This window comes from Callorhinus ursinus, unplaced genomic scaffold, assembly GCF_003265705.2.
Source record: "Callorhinus ursinus isolate GAN/ISIS: 27379988/994484 unplaced genomic scaffold, GSC_fseal_2.0 scaffold24, whole genome shotgun sequence".
NCBI lineage: Eukaryota > Metazoa > Chordata > Mammalia > Carnivora > Otariidae > Callorhinus > Callorhinus ursinus.
The window spans coordinates 3,261,163-3,273,657 of NW_027397086.1; the positions used below are offsets into that span (position 1 = coordinate 3,261,163).

Consider the following 12,495-nt stretch of genomic DNA (forward strand, 5'->3'; position numbering starts at 1 on the left):
GTGGCTGAAGAGCAGGCAGCGAGGTCTCCTCAGACACTGGTACGAAATGTCACAGGGACTGTTCAAACCCCAGGTTTGGGGGCTGGGAGGGACTAGATGTCTTGGAGATGCTTATGATTTTATGGTGTTAACCATATCCCTGCCCCTCAGGGTCGCATGTCCCCACGGCCACCCCCCAGTCTCCTCTCATGAGCTCAGGCAACATATGCTCGAGCCGCCAGAGTTCAAGGTTTTATTTTAAAACAATAGTAAACAATTTCATTGATTTTTCTTAAATCAAACCACCTCACACTCGGCTTGTCTCAGGCAAAAAGTAAAAAATAAAAATAAGAAAGGAAGGGGAGGAAAACGTGGGGACTAACCAACCTTCCCCAGAAATAGGCCCCTGGTCCTGGCATCTGGAATGGCTTTTGGACACTGTCTTTAACAAATGAGAAAAGAAAGCACCGAAAAATTGTGCTTCAGCAGCAGATTAGGAACCTCCACAAAGAAAAAGGGTCAGGGGCGGGGTATGGAACACAGGTCCCGAGCAGCCTGGTTCAGTTTTAGAAACTTCCAGAGTCTGGAAGCATCTCTTCTCCACAACCCCACTTGAGAGCGACTTCACAGATAGGGTCCCTTCGGGAGCAGCCGCCCTCCACACTGGACAGTGGGGACCTGTGCAACCACCACACCCCAGACACAGGCTTAAGGATGCCCGAGCAAGTGCCCAGGCTCTCGGAGGGTGTCAAGAAGAACAAGGGAGTGTTCCGAGCACACAGAGGGGAAGAGAGGGGAGGGGAGGGGAGGGGAGGACAGAGACATCAGGCGCCCCCAGCTCCGCTCCCCTCACCAGGCTCCTGGTTCCTCTGCACTCTGTCTGGGTAGTTTGACAACTAACTGCTACTGGATGGCAGGACAAAAAAAGAGCTGTAAACAGCCTGGGTTCGCTCACCCACATGTGCAGGCTCTTTTGTCAGAAGGGGACCGTTGTCTTGGGGACAGGGGACCGGAGAAAGCCCTTGTGGTGCAGGGTTGGTACGGGCAGAGCACAATGACAGCAGCCGCCAGATGCGCGCTCTCTCGGGGCCCCGCCCCCCAGACAAGGAAACACTGAACAAGGTTCTGGAATGGCATTGGTGGCAGGGAGGGCATGGGGGTGGCTCCCCTCCGCCGGGGCCCCCACGCCACCTCTCTGGCCCAGGGAGAGGCGGTGTGTCCCCTGGACCCTGGGCAAAGGGCCCAGGAGGGCTGACCTCGGCCCCTCCTCTGTACGCAGGGCAACCACGGCAAAGCAGGCAGGCTCTTCCGGCCTCGTCTCCAAAAGCCCATCTGCCTTTGACAAAACCCCAAAATAAATAGTGTGTATTTTTCACGCCACCTGGATTTCCTGGCCCTGCGACCAGAGGTGCAAGCCCTCCTCTTCTACACCACACCCCAGTGCCCAGGGCACTTTCCGCCCGACCAGGGGCTGGCAGCAGCACAGCAAGGGTCTCTGGCCGTGTGGCCCCCTGGCAGCAGGCCCCCCAGGGTCCTGGGTTGAGGGGCTGGCTTGGCCCTTTGGTCCACCTTGTTCATTAAAATTAAAATAAGAAAAAAAAGGCTCCACTTGGTGACTTGGGTCTGTAGAGGTCTCTGCTTCAGCCCTCTGTCATTCTGTCCATCCTGCAAGGCATCGTGCAGGCCAGATCTGGAGGCTGGACCCAGCCACACTCACCGGTCACTGCAGTTTTGTCCCCAGCTTACGCTGTCTGTTCCTACAAAGTGGGGGTGGGGGTTAAATGTCAGGATGCTTAGGGGTCAAATGAGACGAGCCCTGGCATTCAGTGACCCACGCCCTCAGGCGTCCCCTCCCTACCCATAGACCCATCAAAATGGGTGACTGCCCGCCGCGGGAGCCCCCGTGACTGACTCGAACCGGGCCAATCAGAGCTCCCTGCCCTGGCGCCTGGGATTTGGAATCCCAGAGAGGATCAGTGTCTCAGGCTGGGTCTGTAACCCAGATGTCTCAGTTCTGGAGTTCAGGAACCCAGCCAAGACACTGGGGCAGAGGTGGGCCGGGGGTGAGGCCTGAGGCCAGGGGGACCTGGCTGGAATACAGCTAATGCTGAGGATTACAGATAAGCCAGCACAAGCAGGGTTCTGTTATCATTAACCTAAACAGACAAAAGACAGCTCTCCACCTGGAGCTATGTAGGCAAATGTGGAACTACTGCTGGATGTTCTACAGGGCATTTGAGCATCTGGTTGGGGGAATGGCTCTATCCACGATGGGCCCAGGAACTTGAGGGAAGCAAGGACAATCTCCCCCATTTTCTAGAGGGGCTGGCTGAGGCTCAGAAAGGAGAATGGACTTGTCTAGAGTCCCATTTAAAATTCAGAAAACTCGGGGCGCCCGGATGGCTCAGGCGTTAAGCGTCTGCCTTCGGCTCGGGTCGTGATCCCAGGGTCCTGGGCTCGAGCCCCGCATCGGGCTCCCTGCTCCACGGGAAGCCTGCTACTCCCTCTCCTGCTCCCCCTGCTTGTGTTCCCTCTCTCGCTGTGTCTCTCTCTATCAAATAAATAAATAAAATCTTTAAAATAAACAAATAAATAAAATTCAGAAAACTAACTGCGCCCACATGTCCTGCATGATGTGGCCCCAACCTCATCCCCTGCTCTGTCTGGGCTCCAACCACACCTGCCTCTGTTTGGCGGACTCACCAAGCTTTGTCCTGCCTCAGAAGCTTTGAGGGTGCTGTTTCCTCTGCGGAGAGCACCCTCTCTGCCACCCCCACTTCAACAGGCCCACTCTTGCTCCACACTCAGGTCTGCCTCCTTCCCCGGGCACCTCCCCGCCAATCAGGATCCTGTCATGAGCTCTCAGGCCCAGGACACAGATTGCACAGACAGGCGCTTCATTCTTCATGTCTCCCCTGCCTACCGTGACTGTCTCCCTCTGTATTACCCCCCAGCACATGGCCTGGCCCAGAGCAGGTACACATGGAAATTTTGGTTGCTGAAAGCAGGTGGCGGCCAGCCAGGTGGGGCCAGGTGGGGCGCCTGGGCCAGCTGGGGCCCTTCCATCAGTAATGGGATTGCCTGTCCTAACCCCCTCAAATCCCCTTTCCTCATGGATCCCGGGCTTTACCCTTAAGCTCATTAGGATAATTTGGACCATGATGCACCAGACACATTTCCCGGATGCAGCGGCACTGGGCCCCCAGCCTGCCCCAGGGTTCTTCTCACCAGCATGTCAGGAAATCTCCCAGGCTTACTCCGGAGTCTCACCTCACCTCAGCTCCCCCTCTGGACCTGGGAAGAAACCAGGCCTTCCCCAGCCCAGCTGGAACCCCACCCAGGATCTGGGGTGAGGGGAGAGGGAGAGCTGAGTCAGGAGGCTCCAAAACCCAGCTTTGTTCTGACTTGCTATGCATCCACGGGCAGCCCCAACTCCCCGTGCCTCAGTGTACCCATCTGTAGGAAAGCATCTGGACTAAACCAATCCAAGGAGTATCCACAGTCAGCCACCCTGAGAATCTCAGCTGCCCAGCTCTCTCATTCTGGGCCACAGAGGCTGAAAGCACAGCTCTGGACCAGACAGCCAGGTTCCCTGCCTAGCTCCCACACGCACCATCTGCAAGTCCCCAGTCAAGCAACTCTTCCTCTCTTCTCTGAGCCTCAGCTTCTCAGCTGTAAAATGGGACCCAGAGAAAGGTTCAGTGAGGTAGTGCAAGAAAAGTGCTGAGGCAGTGGCTGGCTATTGGGGAGCCCTCCAAAAGGGGGGGCAGTGGGAGCTGTGGGGCTCTGTCCCACTGAGCCAGGACCCAGTGACTGCTGGCCCCTAACTCACCTGGCTTCTGCCCGGGTTACCGTGTACTCAAACCAGAGTACGTTGGGAATGAGGCTCGTGTCTCGGATTAGGAAGAACTCAGAGATAGGCCTGGAGAAGGAGACATCCAGAAAGCCAGGACCACGTCAGGGCATGAGCCTATCACCAAGCCACACTCCCCCACACTCCCACCAGTGCCCAGGGATGGCAATGCACCCTCCCCCACCGCTTAGAGAGGCTTTGCCTGGCCTGTGACCCAGGAGCCACAAAGAGATGCAGATGTGTCACCTGTGTGATACCCAGGCAGGGGCACTGCCCCACGGTACACACAGCCCAGGCCCAGCAGGCCTCGGGCTGCTTCCTAAATCCCTGAGAGCCTAGGTGCAGAGGGTGGCCCCTTGGCTTAAGGCCTGAAGAAACCCCTGGGGGAGGAGGACGCCAGGCAAGCAGGGCCCGCGGCCCATGCCCACCGGAGATGCGGACACTAGGGCTGCCCTCCCAGGGAGCTAGAGGCTGAGTGCAGAGGCGGGTGGGGCAGCCACAGGGCCAGGAGGCAGTTACCAGGCTGCTATCCTAGGGAACAGCGGGGTGAGGACCTCCTGGGTGAAGGCGAACCAGGCGACGGCCATGAGGCTCCCAGCAATGCCCCCATAGAGCACCTGGCTCCAGGTGTGGTACAGCAGGTAGACCCTGGGCCAAGGACAGAGGGAAGTTCATGAGACCCAGCTGGGCACAGGCCTGCACGATCCCCCCATGCCCAAGTGCTGGCTTCCCAGGGACCTGTGCGTGCACACGGGGAGACACACGCAGATAGGAGAGACCCTATGAACACACAGCCTCCTATCTACTTTCAGAAGGAGCTGCTCCTTCCAACAGCTGCTCCCCCAACGACAGAAGTGAAGGGATGGTTCGGCTGGGATTTGCCTGAAGGCTTCTGTCCAGCCTTCAGCTCCGAGTTTGTCTGCAATAAGCTCCTCCGAGACACAGGGAACAGACGGCGGATGTGTGCAGGTGTCCCCAGAACTGTGGGCTCGGCCCAGAGGAGAGAGGAAGGACCGGGCTGGAAGGGGGAGCGGAGTCCTAGCCCTTTAAAATGAGAGGCCTGGGACCCCTCCCACAGCCCTGCTCTACAGCCTCTGGGACTCGGGTCCATACGCAGGTCCAACAGGGACCATGAATCCAGCAGGACCCCAGTGGGCAGGGCAGGGGGCAGGGGCTCTCCCTCCCTCCGTACCTGCTGTAGGAGACTAGAAAGGCCGCGGTGAGGAGACCCAGGGAGAGCACGTGCCTCCACAGCAAGTCCAGGAACCTGGCGTTGTTTGTTTGGTGCATTCTGGGAAAACAGGCCTGTCAGACGGCCTCAGCCCCCAGCCTGGAGCCCAGGCCTCCCCACCAGCCCCTGGTCCCATCCAAATGCTGCCTGGGCACCTTCTCCTTGGCTGCAGCTCCTCCCACCCTGACAGACGCCAAGCCCCAGGGGTGTCCAAAGAGCTGACAGAGAGTCCCTGGCAGAGGCCAGCCTGGGCCAGTTCGGGGCCACCCCGGCCAGGGCAGAATCTCACCTTAAATACAGGAAAAGGAAGGAGTAGACGGAGAAGAACCACATAAACTGGGAATGGCTGGAGGGCATCCCGTACTTGGTGCCCACTGCCATGTGGGGGCCTGGGAGAGAGAGAACAGAGCGGGATGGGAGGCTGCAGGCCTCCCAGTCATGTCCCGTCCGGGGGACCCCCCGCCCGCCAGACCCCACGACCCGGGTCCTACCTCCACAGGGCCGCGGCTCCTGAATGACGTGTTTGATCAGCCAGTTGACCCCCTCGTTCAGTGCCAGGCCCCCTAGGAACGAAATCTGCCAGGAAGATGTGTGGTCAGCTGGGCCTCTGTGTGCCTGCTGGCCACCACCCAGACCCAGAGACCGTGGCATCTGCCTGAACCTCCCAGCCCAACTAGTGAACAACCCCGACCCGGCCAGGAAGCCCCGCACACCTCAAGAAAGGCGGAGGCAGGAAAGAGAAAGCAAAGCACCCAGGATGAAGCAGTGCAGCGCCCCCTCCCTGGTGTGGGGTCAGTGGAGGGCCGGGCAGGGACAGGCAGGGACAGACTTACCGTGTGCAGCTCCCGCTTGAATATGATGAGGGTCACAAAACCAACTATGACGAAGACAGGGCTGAGGCTCAGGTAGGCAAGGAGGTGGCCGGAGAGATCACCTGGGATGGATACAGGGAGAAGAGACTAAGGGCAGAGCACAGCAATCAGAAGAGGGGCCAGCGCCCAGCAAGTCAAGTGGGGCCTGAGCCAGAAAGGAGGCCTCAGAAGGGCCCAAAGGGCAGGACCAGGCAGCTGTGGATGCCTCAGTCTACCAGTTGACCTCACCAACTCAGTCATGGGCATGATGTGCCAGTGTCTGTTCACTGGGCCCTCATGTTCATAGATCATAAGTTTAGAGCTGGTGCCCTCACTGGCCCCACTCTGTAAATGAAGAAACTGAGTTCCACAGGGGTTGCATGACTTGCCCGAGGTCACACAGCCAGAAAGAGGTGAGGTCTGGCCTAAAATCCAAGTCTCTGACCTGGTTCAGGTAGTAAACCCATCACCCTGCCAAAGCAAGAATTTGAACCGGGCTTGGTCTGACCTCAGAGGCCAGGTCCTGTACCAGGAGGCAGGCCGGCAGGCACATGGGTGCCTCTGGAACACAGGGCTGTGCTGAAGCTGCCCCAGCCAAGCCCGGGGCCTCTGGAGGAACCTGGTAGTCTCTGGACACTGCAGAGTCTGACAGGGACCAAGTGAGGGGAGGGGACAGGCTGCGTTGCCCAGTATGGCAGCCTCTACCTGTTTTTACCGTCCTCAAGGTCCAGAAAGGAGGCCATGCGGGGATCAAGAGCCCTTATGAGAGCTGAGGACACTGAAGCCAAGAGACAAGAGCCACGTTCCCTCTTGGTTAAGGGCAGGGCTGACACAGAATCCAAAGACTGCCGTCACCATTAGAGACAGGGCATCTACGTGGCCGCTCTAGGGTCAGAGGGCACGCATGGTGCATGGTTCGGTTCCTGTGCCAGTGAAAAGGGGATATTAGCACCCACGTCCTACAGCTATGGGAGCTTTGATGTGGCAAGACCCATGAGAACAGCTCAGGCCCTGGGACCCAGGGATGCTTCCATGTTGGCAGAACCCAGAATGGGAACGGCCCACACCACCAGCCTGGTCTCACACAGGGAGCAGGAAGGTACCCACACAGGGCTGAGCCCAGATTCCAGGCTGAAGAGATGGTCACACACCTGGCCTCACTCACATCTACCCACGGTAGGACTGGCTGGGAACTGGCACGGGGGAAGGGGCCGGCAAACTAGGTATAAGTACCACTGCTGCCCCAGGCCCACCGGATGACACTGGGTGAGGCCCTCGCCTGTCATAGGCCTGTCTCCTCAGCCACATGATGGCCTGGTCCCCTTCCAGCTCTGAGATTCTGGGTTTCTCAGCTGCCCAGCTGATGCCTCGAGCACTGGGTTGTAATGACAAGGAATAACTGATGCCCCAAAACCTTTGACCATCTCCACGGCCTGGCCCACAGCCAACATTACCTTGGGCCTTCCTGCAGATGCCATAGAGACTCTGGCGTCACCACTCTCTGATCTAAGCCTGTGTGGCTCCCTCTGCCCTTGGGATGAGTCCCACCTCAGCCCAGCTCGTCAGGCCCCGCACAGTCCTAGCCCTGCTTCCCTCCCACCTCTGCTCCAGTCCCCAGGAACAGAACTCTAGTTCCCTGAATGCTCCCTGCCCTGTCCCACTTCTGGACCTTTGCACACACAGGCTCCCCCAACTGAGATGCTGTCTGGGTTAATGCAACATAAATTAAGCAGTCACCACAGTGGCAAAGAAAAAAAAAAAGACACATTCCCGACACTGCAGAGCTCTCAGTCTGTGGGGGAATCTGTAACCAGGGCATGGCTCATGATGCACTCGCTAGTGTAGCTATGAGGCTGGTATCTGTCTCTCCCTCTACACAGTAGACTCCAGGAGAGCAGGGACGGGGTCACTACACCCTGCTCAATCCCCCAGCCCCAGCACAGCACCTGGCACTTAACTAGCCTCAAAAACGATGCCACAAGAGTAGAGAAGGGACGAAGGAAGCAAGGATCAGTGTGGTGAGGGCACAAAAGTGGCCACAGAAGAGTTAACAAGGGACTAGACCTCTCAAACGAGGCCCCAGGTTCACCCAGGTCCCACCTCCAGGCACTCACAGACCCTGCAAAGGGTCCCTTGTCACAGCCTGTGTCATGCTGCTCACGAACACCAGGTTCCTTCTTCTGGTCTGTGAGCGCTCAGAGAAGCTACTCTGAGGCCAGGGAGGGGAAATATGAAAGTGCTGAGGCCTTCAAGTCCCTTCCCCTCTCCAGGCCTCGGTTTCCCGCCTATAAAGTGGGTTTTTTTTTTTTCACAGTCCATACGGCAGAAAGCGTATTGGTCTGTTCACCATTCTAAACCCAGACGTAGCTCAGGGCCTAGCACTCAGGAGGTGCTCAGTGAATACTGGCTGAATGAATGATGCATAAATGGTGGGCAGGCAGGCAGGGCATGGGCCTGGCAGGGCCACCCCGCGCTCACTATAACCCAGAACACCTAGGGTCAAAGTTCCCAGGCATCCAGCCCTGGGGCCCTCAGCAGGGCCAGGTAGGTACTCATATCTCTGCGACCAAGAACAGCATGAGCAGGCCCTTCTCGGGGCAACCAGGGCTCAATGAGGGGCCCCCAGCCTCACCCAACACCCAATCATCCTACTCGGGGAGGGTGGGGTGGGCTTGAGGGGATCCTGGAAAGATGAGGTGATATTCACTGCAGTTACATATCGAATGCTTACTGTGTGCCAGGCATCGCACTCAGCATTTCTCACACCACCACCATAAAGAAGGCACTGTGATCAGTCCCACTTTAGAGATGAACTAAATGAGGCACAGAGAGGTGAAGTCATTTGCACCAGGCCTCAGCCCGAACCGGAGCCCAGATACTTCTGACCCAAAGGCCCAAGCTCTGCACCACTCTACTAGCCTCCAGAATGGTTGCTAAAAGACCTCTCAGCTGGAAAAACCTGCACTTCTAGAGATGCATCTGATTGGGAAACTTCAAAAGTCAGATCCCACGGGCTGCCAGTCCCCTAACACGGCCCCCTCTGTTGTGGGGCTGTGCCCTGCTCAGGGCGTGGCACAAGTACTCAAACAACGAATAGCTTCCCGGCCTCGGTTTACACACTCCCAGCAGTAGGGAGCTCTTTGCAGTGCAGCCTAAAAGCGCTGTCTGAAGGAAAGAAGCACTCCCTGCACGCCGAGGAGGGAGTCTGGCCTCTCGACCTCCAGGGAGGGCAGGGAAGAAGGGCCCAGGTCCAGGCCAGTCATCCATTCCCGCGTCACGCAGACCCCAGCCCCATTACAGCCCACCCGCGTCCCGGGACCCGGGGGAGCGGCCCGGCCGCGCAGCCGCAGAGTGCGCGAAAGAGCCGCTCACAATTTCGCCCAGCTCATCGCCGCACCACTGCGCCTGCGCGGCGCGCGCGCCGGCCGAACCCCTCCAAGGCTCACTATTTGACAGTTCCCACCCCGGTCCCCCGGCGCCCCCTCCGCGGGCTCTCGCGGGCCGGAGCGCCCAGGGCTGACGGGCCGGCCCCAGGAACGCGTCCTCCGGGGCGGGGCCGCCTTTTACCTGTAGGATATTCGACGTGGGTGAGGGTCACCGGCCGCCATGAAGCGGGGAGCGAGCACTGTCCGTCCGCTGCCATCTTACCCGGAGACCGGGCTTCGCCGAGCAGCCAATGGGGAGCCAGGGGGGCGGTGGTCCTGACCTATCACGCCGGGGAGGCGCCGCGTGCCCAATCGGAGGCCGATACAGGTAGCGGCGCAGCCATTTAGCGTGCCGGCCCTGAGGCTGACCCGAGCGGCGAATCAGATAGCGGGGCCCCGGAGCATGCGAGCCGACCGAGCCAGCGCCCAATCCAGGGCGAGCACAGGTAGGAGCCTGGCCAATCAGAAAAGAGGGGTGTTCGCGCACACAACAGAGAGCAGAGCAGCCAATCACAAGGCGAAGCGGGCTCACAGTGTGAGCAGGGCGGGCCAATCAGGCGCTAGCTTGGGGGGCGTGTTGAAGTTTGGTGGGAGCTTTGGTTTGGCTGGGACCCGCGCGGAGTGGAGGCTTCCCCGGTACCCCAAACCCTGCCGGGGTTGGCGGGAGCTGGGCTCCCGTCAGACCGCACGCTCGAAGCGGGGAGGCAGCCTCGGCACGTTGGGGTCCGAGCCGACCGACTTTTAGTTATGAGTACACTGAGGCCAAAGATCCGTTTACTCACCGACGACAGGTCAAGTCCCACAAAGGCGACAACACTTGTGTTAAAAGTGTGTGGGGTGGAGGAGGGAACCTAAGTCGAACCACAATCGGTGCCCTAAATGTTTTACAGAACGGAAGCTTAACTGAAGTTGAGAAAGATTCCTTCCTTCTTCCATTGAACTCACAAAGATGTTTTGATTCAGTCACATTTATTCTGCTTTAGGCATCTTGGGAGCATTTTAAACAAGAAGCCGGTTTTCCACCTACACCTGTTTCCCCGAAACATTCCTCTCAGTGGCCACAAGGCCCTGCGTAAACAGCCACACCTTCCCACCCACCTCTCCGTCTCCTGCCCCCACTGTCTCTCCCGCTAGATTGAATTTCTCAGCGCAGCCAAGATGCCCCGCCCCTCTCGTCTCCTAGCCTTGGCACAGGCTGTTCTGCTGCGTGGAAAGCATCTCCCCTCCTGCCCCTTTGCCTGGCCCAGGTGTCTGCCCCAAGTCTGGCTCAACTGTCTGTTCTCAGTTAGAGGTTTCCATGGCGAGGTGAGAGGCCTCAAATGGGTTCCCGTTGCATCTCCTTTTCTACCTCAGCGCTGATCACGCTGGACCATTACTGGTTCCTTGTCTGTCTCCCAATAAGCAGTGGTTCTCGGACTTCATGCAGCACCAAGATCAGCTTGTAGAAATGCAGCTTCCTGGGTCCCACTGGGGCCTGGGTTGATCCAGTAGATGATCTGAGTCGGAGCCGTGGAGTCTGCATTTCTATGTGCTCTGGGGGTTCTGATATAAGAAGGTCCAGCCACACGTGGAGAAGCCTGAGCAACATGAAGACAGGGCCTGGGGGCGCCTGGGTGGGTCAGTCGGTTAACCATCTGCCTTCTGCTCAGGTCATGATCCCAGAGTCCCAGGATCAAGTCCTGCATTTGGCTCCCTGCTCAGTGGGGAGTCGGCTTCTCCCTCTGCCCCTCATCCCGCTCTCGTGTGCGCTCTCTCTCTCTCAAATAAATAAAATCTTTTAAAAGGGGGGGGGGCTGTTACGCGTTTGAGCCTGGCCCAGACTAGTGCTAGAACAAGTGCTCAATAAGTAGTCTAAGTCCTTGTGAGAAGTGAGAATAAAGCAGAAGTTTTTACTGCCCAGAGTGGCTCACTCCGCCACATCCATGGGAGCCACAACCGTGGGCTGGGCTGAGGAGTCGGGGGTAGAGGGGGATGGTGGTGGCTCAACCCACCAGCAAGCCAGGAGGGCCCCCGGGGCCCTCTCAACTGTACTCAGCTCCCACCTGGCCCCGCCTGGGCTTGTCTGGGTCAGCTAGCTCCATCTCCCTGTCACCTGCACTTTGCTCCCTCAGACACTGTCATTATTAGCCGGTGAGAAGCAGGAGGTGTGAGGAGGGCGCTGTGAGTTTCCCAGAATAATTCCCTGACACAGGGCAGCCGTCCTGAGCCTGGCTGCTTTGCCCCTCCATGGTTGGCAGCCATTTCACCGATGAGCAAATAGGCCTAGAGACACAGAGCCCCTGAAACCCAAGCCTATCTGATTCCAGAGCCCTCTCACCTCAGGGAGAGTGTTCTGGAGGAAGTGACAAGGGCAAGGAACTATAAAATGAGAGGGTGCTATCCAGAGTGGGATTTTCCTGGCAGAGAGAGCAGCATAAGCAAGTGTCCTGACCCTGGAGTGCGGCTGAGTGGAAAGGGCTTGAGATAGGGAGAGGGACAGATGCTGGGAGAGGGGGGCCGGCGGGGGCCTGGCCACCCCAGACTTTGAGGACCACAACCAGTGGTGAGTACAAAGCAGAGCTCTGAAGCGTGGGTGGGTGGGTGGGTGGGTTGGGCTTTGCTTCTTTAAAAACAACAACAAAAAAATTAAAATATAACATTCGTATAGGAAATTCCAGAAGTCAGATGTGTACAGTTTGACGAAGTTTCACAAATGAAGCACATCTATGTAAGCAGCCCTCAGACCAAAAACCAGGACCTGAGGCACCCCAGACACCCTGCCTAGTCACCCTAGGGTGACTGCCATCCTGATTTCTAACACCATACATTAGGTGGGTCTGAATTTTGTACTTTCTATAAGCAGAATCCTACAGGAGTCACTCTTTGCATGGGGCTTCTTTCACTAGCATTGTGTTTTTGAGATTTATCCATGCTGTGGCCTCTAGTTCTAATTTGTACACTCTGGCTGTGTAGCATTCCATGGTGTAAACACACCACACACCGCACTTTATTTTCCATTCGACTCTCGGTGGACATTTGGGGTGTTTCTGGGTTTGGGGAATGTGAACAGTGCTGCTCAGAACATTGTTCATATCTTTGGCGGCCAGTTAGGACATTTTCGATGGAGATGTGCATGGGAGCACACGGAAGGGTCCCAGAGATGGCAGAGGTGCCAGG

The 12,495-nt window shown here is 57.7% G+C and overlaps 1 protein-coding gene across 1 annotated transcript; it reads right to left on the reverse strand.

Annotated features, from left to right (window-relative positions):
* Positions 1-218: 218 nt before the first annotated feature.
* DOLPP1 (dolichyldiphosphatase 1) lies at positions 219-9,610 on the reverse strand. Its single transcript, XM_025888611.2, has 8 exons — positions 9,482-9,610; positions 5,897-5,997; positions 5,555-5,639; positions 5,353-5,452; positions 5,025-5,123; positions 4,352-4,480; positions 3,812-3,901; positions 219-1,736 (listed from the first exon to the last, which is right to left on the reverse strand). Exons 1-8 carry the CDS (start codon positions 9,555-9,557, stop codon positions 1,700-1,702), a joined length of 717 nt encoding a protein of 238 aa, XP_025744396.1. The 5' UTR covers positions 9,558-9,610; the 3' UTR covers positions 219-1,699.
* Between the last annotated feature and the right edge of the window lie 2,885 nt (positions 9,611-12,495).